Source organism: Eptatretus burgeri, chromosome 16, assembly GCF_056783735.1.
Source record: "Eptatretus burgeri isolate ZD-2024b chromosome 16, Ebu_testis_v1, whole genome shotgun sequence".
NCBI classification, from domain to species: Eukaryota; Metazoa; Chordata; class Myxini; order Myxiniformes; family Myxinidae; genus Eptatretus; species Eptatretus burgeri.
The window spans coordinates 31,695,598-31,719,987 of NC_140976.1; the positions used below are offsets into that span (position 1 = coordinate 31,695,598).

The following is a 24,390-nucleotide window of genomic DNA, read 5'->3' on the forward strand; positions in this document are numbered from 1 at the left end:
ACTTGGGTCAGGGTTTCAAAAGTTTTAACATCTTTTTTCCTAAATAAATACAAGTATGGAAGCAATTGATAGTATCTATGATTTGGATGATACCATTGTTATCTCAAACTCCACTAAAAAAGAGGATTACTTCAAGATAAATGCAATAACTGGAACAGACTGGAATGCAAATGGTACAAAAAGGTTTGAAATAAATAATCAACAAACCAATTTGAATCTCTCCGAAAGTTTCTTGTTGTGTAAATTTAAATTCACTAAGGCTGGGAATAACACAAACGCTACACTCGTTAATGATTTCTTCTGGAAAATGTTTGATATTGTTAGTTTGTACATTGGAACACAAGAAGTTGAAGCGGTTGATTATCTCTGCTCTGCTGTATCTGAAATGATGAAATTTACACTCTATACATTCAGTGATAGAATGGGAAAGGGGGCTGTCGAAGATTTTATTCCTGATGTGTCAACGGGAACAACCACAGACCCTGGATATACTCATAGGAAAGGAACGTATACTGATGATACAAAAGCAGTTAATAGTTTTACTGTAGCAGTTCCTCTTAAAGGTATATTTGGATTTTGTGATCATGATAAAGTTCTGTATGGTCTTAAAATTAGATTTCAACTACAAACTAGATTTCAACTAGAATGATAATGAAAATAGATTACGTTTTGGTGTTGCTAGTGCTTTTGGTGATCAGAATAAATTTGTAATTGAGGAAATGAGTTGGTATATTAGTGAATATACTCCGAATCTTAAAACAGAAGAGATGTTGAATAGAAGACTTAACTCAAAGAAACCACTCAGTGTATCATACCTCAAAAGATGTCAACACGTTAAACCAAACCACTTACACGTGGTATTTGGGTGTACTGGAAGGAAAGCCACGATATCTGTGGATCATTTTTTTAAAAACCAGATGGCGATACTGCTATTGATAAGAATAATACATTGAGTGATAATGCTAAGGTGAAACAACTTTGTGTTTCTCTAGATGGAACATTTTATCCACGAGATAGATTGGAAATTAATTGGGAAAAAAATGATTATGCTGAAGCATACAAGTCTTACCAAAAGGTATGTGAAAGTAATGGGAATAAAGAACCTATTTTGGATATGACAGCATTTAAAAGTTTGTATACAATCTATGCATTTGACCTGGGTGCTCAAAAGGAAACTATAAAGTCTAATCGAGTGGATACTTCCCTATACATTGAAAGAGGAGAGAGTGAAGAAGTTGATGCATATTGTTTGCTTTTGGAAGAAACATAATTACAGATTAATACAGATAATGGTGTTATGATTAGTCTCACATAATTTTTTGTTAAATAAATGAGTGGCAAAGTACCAACTGGGGTATATGTTAATCAAATCAATCTTCATAAACCATCATCTTGTGTTCAAAATCAAAAACCTTGTACGATTAACATTAATACAATTCAGAGAAAAGGAGCAGTAAGAATTGATGTTTTGCTCACAAGAGAACAGGTTAAAATCTTGAATGACACTGGCTCACTTAAAATTAAAATGACAAAACCAATGTTGAAAAAATATTCAATAAGAGAGACGAGTGGAGGATTTCTCCCATTTCTAATTCCTTTATTTGCTGGTTTAAGTGCGGTTGGAGCATTGACGGGTGGTATTTCAACAGCGGTGAAAACTACCAATGAAAGCAATGTTCAACTCTGGGCTCAAAAAGAACTGGAAAGACATAACAAAGAGTTGGAGAAACAAATTAGTGGAAGTGGTGTAATTGTAGATTTTACTGAAAAACTTGAAGGTCTGCCTGATAGAGCGAGATTGTTAGTTGGAGATATGCTTTCTTCTATCGCACAAGCAGGTGTAAAATTAACTAAAAGGGGTAATGGATTATATCTTTCTAATAAATAAATGAGTATTGATGAGTGGTTTAATGAATTTGGAAAGAATACAACATCAAATTTACAACTCGTCAAATATTGTAAGAAATTGAAAATTCATAATCTGGTTATTTGTATGAGAGATGAATTAACAAGCATGTCGAAACATACAAAGAATATTATTATGAACTTAGAAGATAATAATGGGAACGGTTCTCATTGGGTTTGTATTTTTAATAATCAAGGCAAATATTATTTTGATAGTTTTGGTCTTCCACCACCTGTTGAAGTCATAAAATTCTTACAGAATGGTGTTTTATCAAACATTTCAAGTCCAAGAATTAAATTCCAAGTGTTGTGGTCAATTATGTCTATATGGGTTATTTCAACTCAACAAAAATAAGAAATTTTATGACATTATTTTTAATCTAATATAAATGACATGTTGGTAAAGATGGTTCTATCTTTGGTGTATCCCAAGAACTGGATATTGATTTATCAAATTATTACACAAAGGCACAGGCTGAACGATATAAATATGGTATAACAAAAATTATTAATATGAAAAATGCTTATAAATTAAAAAATTATCCAAGCCCGACTGACACGAATGACTTGGTGAGATTAAGCGATTTATCACAATATATATCCTTAAATAAAACGGCCGTGTATTCCAAAGATACAGAAGTGTTGATTTTATCTCCAGGTCATACAGAATTCACAGTTCGAATTAAAATAAATTTTTATAAAGAAGGGCGTATTGTTTGCATGAGAATAGAACAATGGGGATATGATATGAATGATTTAGGGTGTAATTGGTCATTTAAAATTGACCTTGAAGACCTGGAACAATTAAAGCAGTCTCTTAAGGAAGAATATTATCCACTTGGTATAGAGAATGAGTTTTGTGGAGCCACGATTGGTAAACAACAAATAAAAGAATTTAATAATGGTTTTGCCCTAGTTTATATCATGAAAACAGAAAAAAATAGGATTATATATAATAAGTCAGGAAATACAAAATGATTTAACAATGGGAAGATGGGGAGGTGTTTCGTGTCATAATATTATTCTAACATATATTTCTAATCCATAAATGATGGCAAGAAGGCTTCAAGAAAATTATCATTTCTGTGTCCAAGCATTCCTTCAAGAAAAGGGTATTCGGTATTTTAATAAATATGTTCTACAACATAAGAATGAGGTATTTTCAATAAAAGATTGGCATTATGCTAATGTTGATAAACCGACAACTTTAGATTTAATTAGAATGTTAAATAATGAAAAAATTATAAAGTTAAGAAAACATAAGGCTCTTTCAGAAATTCAAAAGAAATTTTATTGGTTTCCTGTTGTAAAAAAAATTATTTGGGATACAGGAAGAACAAGAAATCCTGATGAATATATGTATGATATTCTATGGGGTGTAAGCGATTCAGGGATAGTAAGGGACGAGGAAGGTGGAGAGGGAGAAGAAGGAGAGAGAGAGAGAGAGAGAGAGAGAGAGAGAGAGAGAGAGAGAGAGAGAGAATAGAGAGAAGGAGGAGAGGGAGGAAAGCGAGACTGAATAAATATGAAAATATAGAAAACAGTGAGTTTAAAAAAAGATTGGTGGTATTACAGAAAATAACTCAACCCACCGAGGAGGAAAACAAAATTGACAAGTCTATTAGCAATATTTTTGACAAGACTGTTTTCAAGGACAGGATATTGACTTTAATTAAAGTTTTTTTTCAATTTTTTCTTAAATAAATGGAGGAGAGAGTGAAGGCATTTCTAAGGATTCTTTATATTTTAAAAATTAAGATTCAAATGTGCATGTTGGAAACTAAAAATGTTTTCGCTCTCTGTAGGAATTTTTCTCATAAATAACTGAGTTATTGTCTCAAATGTAAAAAGAAAACTAATACAAAAATATTTAATATTTTAAAAGTAAAAATAACAGGGTTATACAAAAAGGTCTTTGTTCGGTGTGTGGTTCAAAAAAAAATCAATTTATCTCCAAACACAAACGAGGAGGAGATATACAAAAGTTTTTATCAGGAAGTAAATTTACAACTACTGGAATACCAGGGGAATTACATCTGCCAGGATATTCTTTCTGTGGTCCAGGCACAAACTTGGATAAAAGATTAGATGAGGCAGATAATCCAAAAGCATGGAGTAAACCCATCAATAGGGTTGATGAAGTGTGCATGAGGCACGATATTGATTATGGGAATACCACAACTTCAGAAGAAAAGCATGAAACCAATAGAGAAATGTTGTATAATTTGTCTCTGATACAAAATCCAACCTTGAGAGAAAAAGTTGATCGGTTCATCGTGAAGAAGATGATCAGTGCTAAACTGAAACTTGGACGTGGAAATTCAAAAAACTTGTAGGCTCTCATGATGTCATTAAGATTGAAGAGCAATTAGCTGATGAATTACATAAACCAATATTCACAAAGTTTCAGAGAAGGAAGGTTTATTCCAGGGAAGTTGATTATATCTGGTCCGCTGATTTGATTGAACTCAATAATGATAAAGGGTACAAGTATGCTTTAACCGTTATTGATTTGAGGAGTACATACCCATGGGTTGTCCCTTTAAAAAAACAAAACAGGTTTTTTTTTTTTGTATACCTTGTCGAGGCTCGTATGAGAGCTAACACACAACTCGCAGCAAGGGGGCATGACACGAGGGGCGGGAGTGGAAGGGACAAAACAGTGGGGAACAGACACATTAGGTGAACTGTGGAAGGGAGAGGGATGGGGATGGGACGGGGAACATGGCGAAGAGAAGATGGACATTACAGGGACTTTCAGGAAGGAAAGCAGGGGAATTGAAGGAAGTGGGCTTGGGTGGATTATCGGGGGTAGAAAAGATCGAGGATTTGGATGGGGGTTGATAAGAGGTGGTGGTGAACAGCTGTTTTGAAAGCCTGGAGGAAAGAATGGGAAAGAATAGAGTGAGGAAGTTTATTCCAAAGGCGGGGAAAAAGAGGAATGAAAGAGTGAAGATGTGCAGTGATTCGTGATTTTGGTAGTTTTACCAGAAGGGGGTTGTTGGCGGACCTTGAGCGCCCTGTGGAAATGTGGTGGGGACAAATCGCAGAGAGAGCAGGGGGGGGGCAAGGCTGGAGAGGAGTCTGTAGAAGACAGAAAGACCACCGACCAACCTGCAGTGATTGAGTGAGAGGCCCAAAGACTCAGCTTCATTGCGGGAGATGCCGATGATCCTAAATGCCCTGGTTTCGACAGCGTGAAGCCGAGAAAGGTGGGAGGCAGGAGCACCAGCCCAGAGGGGAGAGCAGTACTCCATCAGGCTACGGACAAAAACTTTGTAAGTGGTCAGGAGCTCAAGAGGGCCGAGAAAGGACTTTGCACGACGGAGGATTCCCAGTCGGCGACTGGCTTTTGAGGCGAGGTTGGAAATGTGACTTTCCCAGGAAAGGTCATGGCAGATAGTGAGACCCAGAAGCTTGAAAGAAAATACTTCTTCCAGAGGATTGTTGAGAAAGTGGATGGGGGGGTTTTCTAAACGGTCCTTTCGAAGAGACATCGTGAGAGTGTGAGATTTGTCTGGAATGCCGAAACTCTTGTCAGGAATGTCAGGTAATACTCTTATGTTAGCCTTTCAACAGATATTTAATAAAAGTAAGAGAAAACCTAAAAAATTGTGGACTGATGAGGGTAGAGAGTTTTATAACAAGACATTTATGAATTTTCTAAAAAATAACTATTACATTATACAGTACCTTTAATGAAGGGAAGGCCACGTGTTGTTGAACGTTTTAATCGTACCTTAAAAGAGAGACTATATAAAAAATTCACACAACTCGGTTCACAACAATGGTCATCTTTTATTCAGGATATTGTGGATAAGTATAATAACACGATTCACACGTCAACAAATATGAAACCATCAAACATTTACAAAATTAAAATATGAAAAAGAGATTAATGTCAGAAAACCTAAGTTCAAAGATGGTGATATCGTAAGAATATATAGGTGGAAATCTCATTTTGAAAAAGGTTATATTAAACGATGGACGAACGAAATTTTAAAAATTGTTTATGTAATAGATACGGTTCCTTGGACTTATAAGATATATGATTTAGAAGGGGAAGAGATTTTAGGTTCATTTTATTCACAGGAATTACAAAAGATAAATTGAAATTTTTTTGACTCCACCCACATAAACCCCACCCCACACAAACCCCACCCCACACAAACCCCACCCCACACAAACCCCACACAAGCTCCACCCACATAAACCCTGCCCACACAAACCCCACCCACATAAAACCCACCCCACACAAGCTACACATAAACCCCACCCCACACAAACCCCACACAAGCTCCACATAAACCCCACCCCACACAAACCCCACACAAGCTCCAGACACAAATCCCACCCCACACAAGCTCCACACACACAAACCCCACACAAGGTCCACCCACATTCATCATATTCACATAATTAGTGATTAGTTAATTAGTTCCCCACACACATGTTTATTTAATTAAAAAATTCTCCACCCATCCATTTATCCACATAAGCCTCATCCACATGAACCCTGCCCACACAAGCCCCACCCACATAAACCCTGCCCACATAAACCCCACCGAAGCCCCCGCCCACACAAGCCCCGCCCACACACGCCCCGCCCACACACGCCCCACCCCCTCATCCCCCCTGTGCGCCCCCACCTTTGACCCACCACCTCCCTCATCCCACCCCCACCCTTCCCCACACACACACACACACGGGGAGGGGAGGGGGTGGGATGAGGGGATGATGGGTTGTTGGGGGAGTGCACCTACCCCCCTCCCCCCCTCCCTCCCTCTCCTCTTCATGTCTTCATTCTCTTTTTGTAATTCAAAATCAAATAATTGTAAACAAAACAAATATAATTAATCAAAATTGAAAATATTAAATATTCATTTGCGAGAATGTATACTCTTTCCCTGCAATCTTCTTCAGATGTCTTGTGATTTCGAAACTCGGACACCATATTCTGTTTTGAAAGAAAAAGTGGATAATAATTAGGTTTTAGAAAGATAATTACATGGTAAAATTAATAAGCCTGGTGTTGGTTCTCAGTTCAAGCCTCGTTGACCACTGAATTAACACACCAGGAGGCCGACTCAGCCTGTCATCCTTCCGAGGCCAATAAAATGAATTCCAGTGTACTGGCCTAACCGCGTCCAAACGAATGATGCAACCAACAACCATAAGGCGACATTCAAAAGAGAGAGTGATATTAATAAAAGAATAAATAAACAAATAACTAAATAATAATTCAGAAACATTTACCTCCAGAAAATCATGTGTTGTACCACATTCCTTCAACAGTTTATGTTGTGTGATCGAGCTGAAAAAAAAAGTCAAGGGTATAGACGGAGAGACAGACAGAGAGAGGAAGGTAGAAAGACAGACAGAGAGACAAACAGAGAGAGATACAGAGAGACAGACACCACACACACACACACACACACACACACACACACACACACACACACACACACACACACACACACACTCACACACACACACACACACACACACACACACACACACACACACACACACACACACACACACACACACACACACACGTCTCACCGTTGGTTTAATTCACTCGATCAGAGGCCGTGATAAGACTTCGTGCCAGTCATTAAAAATGTTTTTCAATTCTCTTCTCAGATGATTGACCTCTTCAATAGAGCATTAATTTCATGCACCTCGTCGTGATATGTAAACTGCTCTTCTTCCAAGGACCTGCCAGGAAAAAAAATATTTTTTTTTTAGCATTATCACGATTTAATTTATAATCAATTGCTTCATCGTTCAAAGAGGAACCCATACACAAACTTACCAACTTTGTGGTGAGCTGTTTTCTTCGTCAGAAGAAAGATAGTTCATGTCTCAGTTGAAAACCATTGGTACAAGGTGGTAAAAATGAAAATCCCATCTGGCAGAAACTTTGTCTGGCGAATCACTTACAAGGCAACGATGAGGAAATTGCCTAATCATCGGGTGTGGCCACAGGAAATGACGCTTCGGGCGAGACAGCTTGGGAAATACGTGGGCGATACATTCTCAAGTAGTATGACTGATTTTAAAAACAAAATTAAAATGCTTCAAATGATTTTGATTAAACTTACGTTTAAAAGCCTGTTAGTGTTCTGATTTAAAATATAAACACGAGGCCTTGTCTCTCACAGAATACTTCCTATTTTTTCACAGCATGACTGTCCTAAAAGACTTCCTCATTTTCACGGCACGAACTGAAAACATTTGAAACAAAACTTGTTTATGGCGTGGTTTATGCAAAAAAATGATATGCAACTCAAGAGGTGGTCAGATGAGATCATTAAGAGAAGTATATCATTTCATAATGACACAAAAGGGGTATCTTGAAAAATATAAAGATTCAAATGTTTTATTTTTAAATATTTTAGATGGGGATTATTGTGCAAAGAAAATTAAACTATTGAAGGAATTTGAGAATGAACAAATCTTTATAGGTTCAATGAGTGAGCTAAACATTATGCACTGGTTATTTGAAAAAGAATGTCCCGAGGCTTACATGTTTCAGATATTTCTTCAGAATTACCTTTAACAAATCACATTACTACTTTGCTACTTGAACAAATCTTTATCTTATTGCATTGGTTATTTGAAAAAAGTGTCCCGAGGTTAAAAGGGGAGACAAATAAATATACCTTGGGATAAAAAGGGGGTTTACTTTTTTGGGAAAAAAAATATGAATCGCTGAAAATCCCCCATTCATTTACATGGGGAAAAGTGAGCCAGAATCAGTATACTCACCCTACTAATAGGCCATTGTGTGATGATACCCTGGCCAAATTCCAAATTGAAGGTGTTGACGGCATTACCGTCCTCCAGAAAACAGGTGCAACCAGCATCCAGGTGCTGCAAAGAAATTCTATAACAAAGCCTTTATGTTATGTTCATTACCAAGTTGAAACAGGATGTCTGGTTGATGAATCATAATTGTAGATTAGTCTCATGAGATAGGACATGATTTTGGATGTGCAGAGGCAGAAATGCAGACCCGTGTCCTGATTTGCTGGTGGGTACTTTAATTAAATGCATAACAAGTTTACTCATGTGTAATGATGCAATGTCATTGAGGTACTCGATGCCGGACATTAAATCAGAGCCATATACACGGTTCGTGTGTTTTTGTGCTTGTGACACGGTCTGTCTCTCGCGTATCGTGTGCTTTTGACACAGTCTGGCACCCGTCCTGCTCAACAAACTCTCTTCCTATGGTATCCAAGGCCATCTCCACTCATGGCTCGCAGACTTCCTCTCCTGTCACAACCAACGTGTGGCCCTAAATGCAGTTCTTTCATCCCCTCTTCCTGTCCAGGATGGAGTTCCTCAAGGCAGTGTTCTGGGCCCTGTTCTTTTGCTGGTTTTCATCAATGATCTCTCCAACTCTCTGGAAAAATCCTCTTTATCTCTTTCCTGATGACTCCACCCTCTGCCGTACCATCTGTCATCCCTCAGACCGGCAAGCAGCAGCTTCTTCGCTCACTGCAGATCTGGATAAAATCACAAACTGGACAAGCACGTGGAACATGTCTTTCAATCCTGACAAATCTCACGCTCTCACTATGTCTCTCCGAAAGGACCATTTTTAACCCCCCCCCCATCTACTTTCTCAACAATCCTCGATAAGAAGTCCTTTCACTCTCACTTCTGGGTCTTAATATCTGCCATGATCTTTCCTGGGAAAGCCACATTTCCAACCTGGCCTCCAAAGCCAGTCGCCAACTGGGAATCCTCCGTCGTGCAAAGTCCTCCTCAGCCCACTTGAGCTTCTGACCACATACAAAGCTTTCGTCCGCAGCCTGATTGAGTACTGCTCTCCCCTCTGGGCTGGTGCTCCTGCCTCTCACCATTCTTGGCGTCACGCTGTGGAAACCAAGACATTTTGGATCATTGGTATCTTCCGCGATGACGTTGAGTCTTTGGGCCTCTCACCCTCTCTCTCACAGTAGGCAGGTCGGTGGTCTTTCTGTCTTATACCGTCTCCTCTCCGGTCTCGCCTCCCCTGCTCTGTCTGCGATTTGTCCCAACCATATTTCTGCAGGGCGCTCAAGGTCCGCCAACAACCCCCTTCTGGTAAAACTACCAAAATCACGAATCCCTGCTCACCTTCACTCTTTCATTCCTCTTTTTGCCGCCTTTGGAATAAACTCCCTCACTCTGTTCAATCCCACTCTTCCCTCCAGGCCATCAAAACAGCTGTTCACCACCACCTCTTATCGTCCCCCATCCAAATCCTCGATCTTTCCTACACCCGTTAATCCACCCCAAACCCACCTCTTTAAATTCCCTGCTTTCCTTCCTGAAAGTCCCTGTAATGTCCATCTTGTATGCCCCGTATTCCCCGCCCCATCCCTCTCCCTTCCACAGATCTAATGTCTCTGTTCCCCACTGTTTTGTCCTTCCCACTCCCGCTCCTCTTGTTTCATTCCGCCCTTGCTGTGAGTTGTGTGTTCGCTCTCGTACGAGCCTCGACAAGATATATATATATATATATATATATATATATATATATATATATATATATATATATATATATATATATATATATATATTATTTCTGCATTACTGTATTTTAAAACTCCATGTAAACAATTCTCACATCCAATAAATACAGTTTTGTGTGAGATTAATGTTTGACAAAACTTTGCTCATTCCTGATTTTGTTCATTTTCAGATTGTCCCAAGTCCAACTTCAGGAGACTACCATTCGACCACTGCAGGTAAAACTTGATTATTTGTGGAGTCCAACAAAAAGAGACTGTACTTACCATAATCATTTTGTCATAATAATGGAGTTTTATTTATTTATTTCACTTCTGCAGGGAGTTCTGTTCTGTTCTTGCATATGCCATCTTTGGCTGTCGGGTAGCTATCATTTCTTGGAAGTGCGGCTGTGCCCCTAAGGCTCTGCCCCTCTACCAGTATACTAGTACTCATTTTGCCAACCTCGGAAGGATGACAGGCTGAGTCAACCCACCTGGTGTTAATTCAGCAGCCAACAGGGCTCAAACTCAGGACCCCATGATCCCAAGCCAGCCACTTCTGCAGGGAGTTTTACTCTACGAGTATTTAGAGCAGAACAGAACCTGTAGACTATGTTTGGTAAATGAAATTCATCCATTATAATGTGTGTCATCGCTTTAGCTTTGGAATTTGGGGAATTTGGTGCTCTCAAGGCATCAGGTTGACCACGCTGCAAACTGGTGTCACAGTTGGTTTCATCGATAGCATGGACCGGATGAGGTGGTTCAGATAGGTGTATCCTCAGATAATTTGAGAACTGGGTGGCAAAGTGGCAGTTCCCCGAGCTTAACTTTGTTTCTTGAAGCTTTGAATCTAAATCCTGAGTCCTACCTTTAGCTGGATTTGAACCCATGATTTAACCTCCGGGATGCTCGTTTACTACGCCACCACTGCATTTGAATAAGTACCTGCTGGTGAGAACATGATGTACAGGAAGTTTACTGATTCATATTCAATAACAAGCTATTTATTTAGCAGTTGTTGATCTGGTTCTGATGAAAATACAAAACGTAAAACTGTAAGATGCTGTTTTTTTTATGAAGGGGGAATGTCATGCCTGATTTAAAAACATTTGATTCATCCAAGAGGAATACTTTGTTCTGTCCCTCTGAGAAAGTGCATTCAAATTTCTTTGCAAGCTCTGCATAGTCCTTGATTAAATGAGGTCCTATGTCCAAAATTTAAGTTTTTTTTTCATTTTTGAGTTACTGTTTTTGTTGGCTGGGAAGATAACCTAGAACTTGATGTATATGCACTCTCCTCTGAGCAGTCTTGTCTGTGTTTGAATCTTAGCCCACCTACAAACTGCCAGCCTGGTGTTTCGCATGTAGTGATGTATCGATGTATGCATGGATGGACGTTAAGTTGCCGGAACCGTCCGTCACTCTGCCAGCCCTGGGGCGTTGGTGGGTGTTGAAGATCTTACGGTGTCTTTCACGAATGGTGGGCGAGTTATCGCCGGCACCCTGAACTAATTGCAAATTCCTGCCAGTTGAATGTCAGGCCTGCCAGTTAGTTTCAGAAATAATTGGGCCAGAATCGTTCCTTCCGGCTGAATATGGGAATAATTGGAGACGTCAATGAAAAAGAAGAATAAGATTCACAATTTCTGTTTTTAAAATGTCTTGTTGACATTGTATGCTATGTTTAAGTGCATTTGATGATGTCCCTTTGTCATTCCTCCATCAGCTTGTCATTGCAGCCATTTGAATACCCCATGTGTACACCAGATGGCATCATTTATGATCTCATGTGAGTCATTTTTGTAACGGACATGGTGACAACCAGCAGTGTTTTCTTTTTGCTCTTTTGTCATTGGTATTATTCATGAATATGCTATGTGCTGTCATTTTTCAGGAGCATTGTCCCATGGCTGAAGAAATTTGGAATTGATCCCATCACTGGAAAGGTAACCTTTAAAAGGAGAACCATAATCCATTCATTCTAACATTATTACCTCCATCACCCGAAAGTGGAAGGGGGTTATTTTCCCACCTTTGTTTGTTTGTGTGCAGGGTATCTCAAAAAGTTGTGTTCGGATTCGGATGAAAGTTGGGGGTCAGGTTGGTGTGTGACAAGGACGAACTGATTCGATTTTGGTGAACATCCCAATCCGGTGACTCGAATTTAAGTGATTCGTCACCATTGAGAAATGGGGCTAAAAACGATATAGCATGATGTTCCAAAAAGTTGTGGACGGTTTCGGACGAAACTTGGTGGACAGGTTTGGTGTGACAAGGACACATTCATTCAATTTTGGTGAAGATCTGGATACAGTGATTTTTTTTTTATTTTTTTTTTCATAATGATTCTTCACCATTGAGAGATTGTGCCAAAAACGATACAGAGCACGATATTTCAAAAATGGATTGGCACCAATATGTTCTCGTGGATCAGGTATTGCGTGGCGGAGGTATGCACTCTACCGAGTGCTCTTCGAATTTTAGAGAGATATATATATATATATATATATATATATATATATATATATATATATATATATATATATATATATATATATATATATATATATATATATATATATATATATATATATATATATATATATATATTTGAATGCAACTCATTCTGCAAAAAATATTATTGCTTTCAAAGCACTTTCTGTTTTACTATTAATTTGCAATCATGGTTTTGTGCTCACAAGTTTATTCTGAATCGCTCACAGTGAATTCTGAATCGGAGTGATGTCTGTGTTTCTGGTTTGTTTGTTTTTTTGTCCATTGTCGAGGTTTGTGGAAGGGTGAGAACATACAGAACAGATAAACGCACAGTGGAAAAGAGACAGAGACAGACAGACACACATCAACAGCAGGAAGGACACAACAGAGGGACATTTCGAGAAAGAATGGGTGAGGAGAAGAATGAGAGCAAGGGGAGGGGTGTGGGACACAGGGTGAACAGGCAGGATACAATGTCAAACATAGCATGAGATGGAAGGAAAGACTTGAGATGTAACAGAAAAGGTCAGGAAAAAAAAAACTGAAACAGGGTAGAGGGAATGGGGAGAAAATACAATAATGTGGAAAGGAAGTGGTTGGCTTTGGGAGGGTTAATGGCAGTAGAATAGAGATGAACAGTCATCTTGAAGCCCTTGAGGGAAGAATGAGATTGCATAGACTGAGGAAGTTTATTCCATTCATTCTTGATTCCCTTCTTGAGTGAAGTTGAGCAGTGAACCTGGATTTTGGGAATTTCACGAAAAGTGGGTTGCTGGGAGATCGTGTGAGCTCCGCAGAAACATGGGGTGGGGGGTATTGAGCTTGGAAAGGGAGATCGTGCAGGATTAGAAAGGAGGCTATAGAAGATGGAGAGGTCAGCGAAGGGGAGTAATTGGACCAGAAATTCAGTTTTATCACGTGAGATTTCATCGATTTGGAGGACCTTCATCTTTATGGCATCAGGGGGTGAGGTAGGGGTACGAGTACAAAGTGGAGAACAATACTCCATCAACCGATAGAGGATGAAGGCCTTGTAAGCTGATAAAGGTTAAAATTTGCCAAAAAGAGACTTGGCATGACAAAGGATGCCCAGTTGGCCATGGCTTTGGAGACCACCTTCGGTAAGTATGTGGTTTGTTCAAGAGAAATCATGGCTCATGGTGAGGCCCAAACATTTGAGGGATTGATCCTTATTTAGGAGGTGGATGGGAGGCTTTGCTAAACTGTCCTTTCAGAGAGATAGGGTTGAAAGATATATTCCAAGTGTAGGATCAGCTCCTGATTCTCTCAAGGTCTACAGAGATGGAGAGGTTGCAGCCTGCCTATCTGAAGAATGAGTGATGGTGCAGTCGAGGGTGGAGTAGTTAGTAAAAAGATGAGTATTTTTCCATTGAATCAGAAAGATCTTTGATGTTGATGAAGATGAGAAATAAGACTGGACCAAAGACACTGCCTTGTTGCATTCCAGCTTTGACATGGAGGAAAGATATGAAGATCCCATTAAGAGCTACACACTGAATGTGGGATTGAAGCAAGACAGTGGAGTATGAGAGGAGTTGGTGTTGGATGCCATAAGCAGAGAGTTGGGAGATCAAGGTGGGCTGTCAGACTGTATCAAAGGTTTGAGATGTATCCAGAGAGATGGCCTCTATCTCATGTTTGAGATTGAGGGCTTTGATCCATTGTTGGGAAAGTAGAAGCAACATGTCAAAGATAGAATGACTGGGTGTCTGAATCTGAAATGTTGGTGTAAAATCAGGCTGTTGGAGAAAATTAAGGATTTGATGTCAATTGCGATGATGGATTACATGACTTTGCTTATAATTGGAAGTAAGTTAATGGGCCTGTAGTCAAGAGTATCTATTTTTGCACCTTGTTTGTGTATTGCAGTGATTGACTGAGTTCCAAGGAGACTGAAGATTAACTAGATCAAACAATAGGGTAAACAGAACAGAAAAAGGATGTGCAAGAGTAGCAAGCAAGTTTTTAAGGACATGTGCACTGATGCTGTCCAAGTCTGTTCTAAAATATGAGTTTACTGTTGCCAGAAAAATTCTATACTTACTCACGTGGGAAAGTGTTCAGGAGCAGTTGAGTATGAGTGGGTCGGGTAGGTACAGTGGTGAGTGATTGGGCTATTTTTCCATTAATCTGCTATTTGAGAAAACTGTCCACACATTCATTCCTGGTTTGTGTTTATGAGGTCATTGATGCAGCAATTTTTATATATTTTTTATTTAAAAAATTGGAATGCAAAAGTCACAACAGAACTTTTTTTTTTTCCTTTTTTGATTCTTTATTTTCTCCGAGTATATACAAATGCCATTGGTTTGAAAAATGTATAACCTTGTACCTTTGCACTATTTATATTTATTTTACAGAAATTGGAAATGAAGTCCTTGATCAAGTTGAACTTCCATAAAAACAACGATGGTAAGTTACTTTTTTTTTTAAAAATACAGGATCTGAAGGCCCTGTCACACCTTCACGATTTAGCTAGCATATGCCGACGTATGAAAAATTTGTCTAAAATGCTGGCACACGTCGAATATGTTATGGGTAAGTTTTGTATGCATTAAGAGCACGCTGGCATACATCGTAGTACGTCAAACTCGTCGACAAATTTTAACATGCTTGAAATTTTTTGACGTATGCCAGCGTATGACTCACACGTTCCGCATACGCTGGCCATAAGTTGTAGGCACGTTACGCAATCGTTGACACACGTCGGCACACGTTACTTGTAAGTTACTCATAAGTCGAAACGTGTCGAGGTATTGTTTAGCATACCCGAAACTTATTTCTAACCTATGAGTAACGTGTTGTAGGCAAGTTACGCAATCGTTGACACACGTCGACACACGTTACTTGTAAGTTACTCATAAGTCAACACGTCGAGGTAATGTTTAGCGTCAGTGTTCCAGACTCCATGGTTTTTTTTTTTTTTTTTCTTCGGCATGACTGTGATGTTGACACTTCAATTTATAGTGCGGTTGTAATATAATATAATTAATAGGCTGCCACTCAACGATTTAAATCATAACCGCACTAGAAATTGAAGTGTCAACATCACCGTCATGCCGAAGAAAAAACAAAAAAAAACCATGGAGTCTGGAACACTGACGGGTTCCTCTTGTGTGAAGCCCATTTTTATATACCAATTCCCCGAAACGCTGCCAACACGCCATTATACGGTAGCTGTAAGTTAGTAACACGTTCAGTAAGTTCTGTGGTCGTCCGGAAGACGTCAAATACATCTACATACGTCAATATGCGTTGGAGATACGTTACACATAGGTTCAAAGCACGTTACTCATAGGTTTAAAAGCACGTTACTCATAGGTTAGAAATAAGTTTCGGGTATGCTAAACATTACCTCGACGTGTTTCGACTTATGAGTAACTTACAAGTAACGTGTGTCAACGATCGCATAACGTGCCTACAACTTATGGCCAGCGTATGCGGAACGTGTGCGTCATATGCTGGCATACGTCGAAAAATTTTCAACATGCTTAAAATTTGTCGACTTACTCGGCGTACTACGACGTATGCCAGCGTGCTTCAGCGTGCTCTTAACGTATTTGACGTGTGCCAGCGTATTCGGCAAATTTTTCATACGTCGGCATACGCTGGCTAAAATGTCAAGGTGTGACAGCAGTTTGACACTTCGATGTCTAATGCGGTTACTATTTGAATCGCTGAGCCGCAGCCTTTTAATAGGTCACGTGATCGTCGGCGATACGCTGCCGCGCGCTATGCATAAGTTAGACTATCGTTGGGCATAGGTTGTGAACGCCGACAACACACTCAGCATTCGTTGATACAAGTTATCTATACGTTATCGAAACGTTCTGTGTACGTTACTAATACGTTATGCATACGTCCAACTCTGATGCTAATATCAAGGCACCTAATAAATCCCAAAATCTTACATCCACATAAGTAATGTACAATAAATTTACTTAAGGTTCGTATATTGTAAATGTTACTCTGTCTAATCCTTATTGTTGATGTGTATGTTGTCCTTGACATCAATGTGCAGACGCAGATATGGGCACAGGTTAAAGAGCCTATATAAATTATGAGCTGATTTCCCCTGAATACCCGGGAAATTTGCCATATTTTGTGCCCACTAAGCAATACTCACCGTTCGCAGCCACGCTCCCAGCCCGTCAACAGGACTCCTGCACCCCTCCAAACAGGTTTCGAGCCCACATTCGCACCAACAGCAAAGCGACCTCCATTTTTGTCAATTTGACTAACCCATTAACTCACATTACTCTGACCCCGGGGTCACTTGGGTGGGAATCACTCCTCTCCCCAATCACTAATCGCACCATGCATACCACATTCGCTCCATACACACAGGCCCGCTGGCCCTCACTCACTCCATACACACAGGCCCGCTGGCCCTCACTCACTCCATACACACAGGCCCGCTGGCCCTCACTCACTCCATACACACAGGCCCGCTGGCCCTCACTCACTCCATACACACAGGCCCGCTGGCCCTCACTCACTCCATACACACAGGCCCGCTGGCCCTCACTCACTCCATACACACAGGCCCGCTGGCCCTCACTCACTCCATACACACAGGCCCGCTGGCCCTCACTCACTCCATACACACAGGCCCGCTGGCCTTCACTCACTCCATACACACAGGCCCGCTGGCCCTCACTCACTCCATACACACAGGCCCGCTGGCCCTCACTCACTCCATACACACAGGCCCGCTGGCCTTCACTCACTCCATACACACAGGCCCGCTGGCCCTCACTCACTCCATACACACAGGCCCGTTGGCCCTCACTCACTCCATACACACAGGCCCGCTGGCCCTCACTCACTCCATACACACAGGCCCGCTGGCCCTCACTCACTCCATACACACAGGCCCGCTGGCCCTCACTCACTCCATACACACAGGCCCGCTGGCCCTCACTCACTCGCATCATTTATCTTCCCTTTATTAATTGTCTCCCTAACCCCCTTTATGGCTTGCCTGGCTCTTTCATGAGCAGATCGATCAGTAGTTAGCTGTTGCCGTGCGCGTGCAGTTCGAGAATTCAAATAACAGGAGGAGAATGTGTATGTCTAAAAAGTCAATGAATACGAACATTTTGTATTTCAAAAAACCCTAGTGTTTTTAACCATGAAGCCTTTTGTTATGATTAATACGCCGGCGCACTATTCGAAAGCCATTTTTTTTTCTAATGGAAATTTTATTTATTATATATATATATATATGTATATATATATATTTATGTATTTTTTTTAATACATTTTTTTTTCATTTTTATGGAAAGCCACTTAGCGTATCCTGGAGCTGAATGTTGGTTCTATATATGTGTAAGGTTTCATCAAGATCGGTTCACTGGTCTAGGAGCTTATTCGTCACAAAAAAAAAAACAGACAGACACGGACAGAAGGACTGCCATTTATATGGTAGATAAAACAGGATTAATTAACTTTGTTTTTCTTTTATTATGGCTCCAAAAAAATGGAAGTCTGGATCAGCTGTCAAACTTTTATAGGGCTATTCCATGTATGTATGTATATATATATATATATATATATATATATATATATATATATATATATATATATATATATATATATATATATATATATATATATATATATATATATATATATAATTTTGTTGCGGTACTGGCGGTTTAAGTTAATCCCCCGACCCAATTTGTGGTGACAGGCGTTTAACATCGCTAGCCCAGATAGCCGAGCGGTTTTCCTTAGGAGGCGGACACGTTGATCCTCGGAAATTATAACACACGCGTGAGGGGTGGGGCGTGGCACTGGTGGAGTGACGGAAGCATGGGGAAGCACAGCATGGGGGGTTCATAATCAAACCCAACGACAAATACACGGACACAGCAACTTAAAATAACCGTGGAATTTAATGAATACGAGCATAACCCACGCTCTGCGCGACATGTTGGGGTGGGTGTGTTTGAGAAAGGAACTGATGCAGAGTATCAGTATTAATTTTACTTTAATGCAGTAAGTGGAATATGATTTCACTATTTCAGAACCATTTTATTTACTTTTTTTTTGTACCATGCACCTCATATGGTCTTTGAGATAATGTAAGCCGAATATCACGTTACTCGAGCGCAGAACAAAGTCGAAGATAGCGCGACGCGAAACCACAAACTCGGAAATAATATAAAAGATAGACAAATATTTACAAGGATCAATAACTCAGAATGAAATACTACATGAAGTAACCGAAGCCTGAAGTCAAGGCACCTATACAGACAAGGGAGAAAAAATAAAAGAAAATCCCTTTATTCTGGCACTTAGCGTGGTCCTTATGGAACTTGGATTTGAGGCGCTTCATCCTGCATGTGTAGACGCGCACCAAAAACTGGCGTCGAGCCACTCTCTTGCAGCGGGAACGTTCGTGAGCGATATACAACACCAAAGCTCACCGACCATTGTGCAGCTTCTTCGTCTGATACGCGGCACTCTGCTGAATGGTGCCGTCACCTTCAGTGACATACACTAATCCCCCCCCCCTCCACGGGGTCCGTCTCTCACGACACAACCAAGAGCCAATGGCCAGCGTCTTGCTCAGTACACGAGCCAAATCGCCTCAGCCCAAATACTAGAATCATGTCGTCGTCTTCATGCATCGAAGGAAAACCAGCCATAAAACCCTGTTATTACAGACAATCTCTAAGCTACGATCTCTCTTGACCGCGTGCGTCTCTCACTCCGCACTCGTGCGTTCCTTGTCCGAACTCGTCCAACCAAGCCACCGACCTCTTTGCTCCTCCATCTCTCCTTTATGTCACACCAAACAACCGTTCCACCTCCCGGGCATGGCTTGCTTGCACAAAACCTGGGAAGGCGGGTTTCTACCCACTTGGCACGCCTGGCTCGCTTGTTGTTACGGTTGTTATAAAAGCGCAACTCCATCATTGCTGGTTTGTAATACAAAAACATCGGGAAAAGTCACAGGGGTCAATTACGTACTGGGGGAACTTATCCTTAATCCCTATCTATTTAACACCGCTCCATCCGCTGTGTGGTGACACGTAATGCTTAAGCTCACACAGTCTCCCTACTTAATTACATTGAGCCGTCTCCTACACGTCCACGGATCAAACTGCTCTATTTCATCCTAACTTTCCTTTGAAATTCCTCCATCTACCCCCACAACTATATGTATACAGTGGGGAGAACAAGTATTTGATACACTGTTGATTTTGCAGGTTTTCCCACTTACAAAGCACGTAGAGGTCTGTAAGTTTTTATCATAGGTACACTTCAACTGTTAAAGACAGAATCTAAAACAAAAATCCTGAAAATCACATTGTATGATTTTAAAATATTTAATTTGCATTTTATTGCATGAAATAAGTATTTGATACATTAGAAAAACAGAACTTAATATTTGGTACAGAAACCTTTGTTTGCAATTACAGAGATCAGAGGTTTCCTGTAGTTCTTAACCAGGTTTGCACAGACTGCAGCAGGGATTTTGGCCCACTCCTCCATACAGATCTTCTCCAGATCCTTCAGGTTTCGGGGCTGTCGTTGGGCAACACAGACTTTCAGCTCCCTCCAAAGATTTTCTATTGGGTTCAGGTCTGGAGACTGGCTGGGTCACTCCAGGACCTTGAGATGCTTCTTGCAGAGCCACTCCTTAGTTGCCCTGGCTGTGTGTTTCGGGTCGTTGTCATGCTGGAAGACCCAGCCACGCCCCATCTTCAATGCTCTTGTTGAGGGAAGGAGGTTGTTGGAAAAGATCTCGCGATACATGGCCCCAACCATCCTCCCCTCAATACGGTGCAGTTGTCCTGTCCCCTTTGCAGAAAAGCATCCCCAAAGAATGATGTTTCCACCTCTATGCTTCACGGTTGGGATGGTGTTCTTGGGGTTGTACTCATCCTTCTTCTTCCTCCAAACATGGCGAGTGGAGTTTGAACCAAAAAGCTCTATTTTGGTCTCATCAGACCACATGACCTTCTCCCATTCCTCCTCTGGATCATCCAGATGGTCATTGGCAAACTTCAGACGGGCCTGGACATGCGCTGGCTTGAGCAGAGGGACCTTGCGTGCGCTGCAGGATTTTAATCCATGACGGCGTAGTGTGTTACTTATGGTTTTCTTTGATACTGTGGTCCCAGCTCTCTTCAGGTCATTGACCAGGTCCTGCTATGTAGTTCTGGGCTGATCCCTCACCTTTCTCATGATCATTGAGGCTCCACGAGGTGAAATCTTGCATGGAGCCCCAGACCGAGGGAGATTGACTGTTATCTTGAACTTCTTCCATTTTCTAATAATTGGGTCAACAGTTGTTGCATTCTCACCAAGCTGCTTGCCTATTGTCCTGTCGCCCATCCCAGCCTTGTGCAAGTCTACAATTTTGTCCCTGATGTCCTTAGACAACTCTCTGGTCTTGCCCATTGTGGAGAGGTTGGAGTCTGATTGATTGTGTGGACAGCTGTCTTTTATGCAGATAACGAGTTCAAACAGGTGCAGTTAATGCAGGTAATGAGTGGAGAATGGGAGGGCTTCTTAAAGACAAAACTAACAGGTCTGTGAGAGCCAGAATTCTTACTGGTTGGGAGGTGATCAAATACTTATTTCATGCAATAAAATGCAAATTAATTATTTAAAAATCATACAATGTGATTTTCAGGATTTTTCTTTTAGATTCTGCCTTTCACATTTGAATTGTACCTATGATAAAAATTACAGACCTCTCGGTGCTTTGTAAGTGGGAAAACCTGCAAAATCGGCAGTGTATCAAATACCTGTTCTCCCCACTGTATATATGTATATATGTATATATATATATATATATATATATATATATATATATATATATATATATATATATATATATATGTATATATATATGTATATATGTATATATATATGTATGTATATATATGTATATATATATGTATGTATGTATATATGTATGTATGTATATATATATATATATATATATATATATATATATATATATATATATATATATATATATATATATATATATATATATATATATATATATATATATATCAGTGGGGAGAACAGGTATTTGATACAAAATCGGCAGTGTATCAAATACTTTTTCTCCCCACTGTATGTATATATATATATATATATATATATATATATATATATATATATACACACACACATAGTGGGAAAAACAAGTATTTGATACACTGCCGATTTTGCAGGTTTTCCCGCTTAAAAAGCACGTCGAGGTCTGTAATTTTTATCATAGGTACACTTCAACTGTGAAAGACGGAATCCAAAACAAAAATCCTGAAAATCACATTGTCTTCTTCTTCCTCTTTCGACTTGCTCCCGTTAGGGGTCGCCACAGCGGACCAACCTTCTCCATTTCGCTCTATCCTCCACATCTTCCATTGACACTCCAACCACCCGCATGTCCTCCCTCACCGCATCCATGAACTTCTTCTTTGGCCTTCCTCTTCTCCTCCTGCCTGGCGGCTCAATCCTCAACATCCTCCTCCCGATATACTCCGTTTCCCTCCTGTGCACATGTCCAAACCATCTCAATCTCGCCTCTCTCACTTTGTCTCCAAACCGTCCTACCTGCGCTGTTCCTCCAATATACTCATTTCTTATCCTATCCATCCTCGTCACTCCCAACGAGAATCGCAGCATCTTTAACTCTGCCACCTCCAGCTCCGCTTCCTGTCTTTTTGTTAGTGCCACCGCCTCCAAACCATACAACATAGCTGGTCTCACTCCAGTCTTGTATACTTTCCCCTTCACTCTTGCAGCTACCCTTCTGTCACAAATCACTCCTGCAACTCTTCTCCACCCACTCCATCCTGCCTGCACTCTCTTTTTCACTTCTCTCCCACACTCTCCGTTACTTTGGACAGTTGATCCCAAGTATTTAAACCAATCCACCTTCCCCACCTCAACTCCTTGCAACCGCATCATACCACCACCCTCCCTCTCATTTACGCACATGTACTCCGTCTTACTCCTACTGAATAACATTCCCCTTCTCTCCAGTGTGTACCTCCACCTCTCAAGGCTCGATCAGCCTGCTCCCTACTCTCCCTACAGATCATGATGTCATCCGCGAACATCATAGTCCATGGAGACTCCAGTCTGATCTCGTCCGTCAATCTGTCCATCACCATTGCAAACAGGAAAGGGCTCAGAGTCGATCCTTGGTGCAATCCTACTTTAACCTTAAACCGGTCCGTCATTCCTACCGCACACCTCACCGCTGTCACACTGTCCTCATACATATCCTGCATGATCCTCACATACTTCACCACTCCCGAATTCCTCATACAATGCCACAACTCCTCTCTTGGCACCCTATCATAAGCTTTCTCTAAATCCACAAACACACAATGTAACTCCTTCTGGCCTTCCCTATACTTCTCCATCAACATTCTCAAAGCAAACATCGCATCAGTGGTGCTCTTTCCTGGCATAAACCCATATTGCTGCTCACAGATCGTCACCTCTCCTCTCAACCGAGCGTCCACTACTCTTTCCCACAACTTCATGGTGTGGCTTAACTACTTTATCCCTCTGTAATTTCCACAGCTCTGCACATCACCCTTATTCTTGAAAATCGGAACCAGTACACTTAATCTCCACTCCTCCGGCATCCTCTCACTTTCCAAGACTTTATTAAACAATCTGGTTAACAACTCCACTGCCATCTCTCCTAAGCACTTCCATGCCTCCACTGGTATACCATCTGGGCCAACCGCCTTTCCACTTTTCATGTTGTTCATAGCAGTCCTCACTTCATCCTTACTGATCCACCCCACTTCCAGATTCACTATCTCCACCTCTTCCAACCTTCTCTCTCTCTCATTTTCTTCATTCATCAGCTCCTCAAAGTACTCCATCCACCTTCTCAACACACTCTCCTCGCTCGTCAGCACTATCCCATTTGCGTCCTTTATCACCCTAACCTGCAGCACATCCTTCCCAGCTCGGTCCCTCTGTCTTGCCAATCGGTATAAATCCTTTTCCCCTTCTTTTGTATCCAACTTCTCATACAGCTCGTCATATGCCTTTTCCTTGGCCTTTGCCACCTCTCTTTTTGCTTTTCGACGCCACTCCTTGTACTCCTGCCTACTTTCTTCATCTCTCTGACTATCCCACTTCTTTTTCGCCAACCCCTTCTTCTTTATACTTTCCTGTACTTCCTCATTCCACCACCAAGTCTCCTTATCTTCCTTCCTCTGTCCAGATGTCACACCAAGTACCTTCCTAGCTATCTCCCTCACAACTTCTGCTGTCGTTGCCCAATCATCCCACCCATCTTTATCACCATCCAACGCCTGTCTCACCTCCTCCCTAAATTTCATGCAACAGTCTTCCTCCTTCAGCTTCCACCATCTGGTCCTTGGTTCAGCCCTCACTCTCTTTCTCAACCTCACCTCCAAAGTCATCCTACAGACCACCAATCGATGCTGTC

At 40.8% G+C, this 24,390-nt stretch overlaps 1 protein-coding gene across 1 annotated transcript in view; it reads left to right on the forward strand.

Moving 5' to 3' along the window:
• PPIL2 (peptidylprolyl isomerase like 2) overlaps positions 1–24,390 on the forward strand; it is a 134,887-nt gene that overhangs the window by 14,968 nt on the left and 95,529 nt on the right. Inside the window, exons 3-6 of the mRNA XM_085860610.1 lie at positions 10,607–10,652; positions 12,145–12,207; positions 12,313–12,364; positions 15,296–15,347. Of these exons, the coding sequence (XP_085716736.1) occupies positions 10,607–10,652; positions 12,145–12,207; positions 12,313–12,364; positions 15,296–15,347 (213 nt within the window). The remainder of the gene's footprint in view (positions 1–10,606; positions 10,653–12,144; positions 12,208–12,312; positions 12,365–15,295; positions 15,348–24,390) is intronic.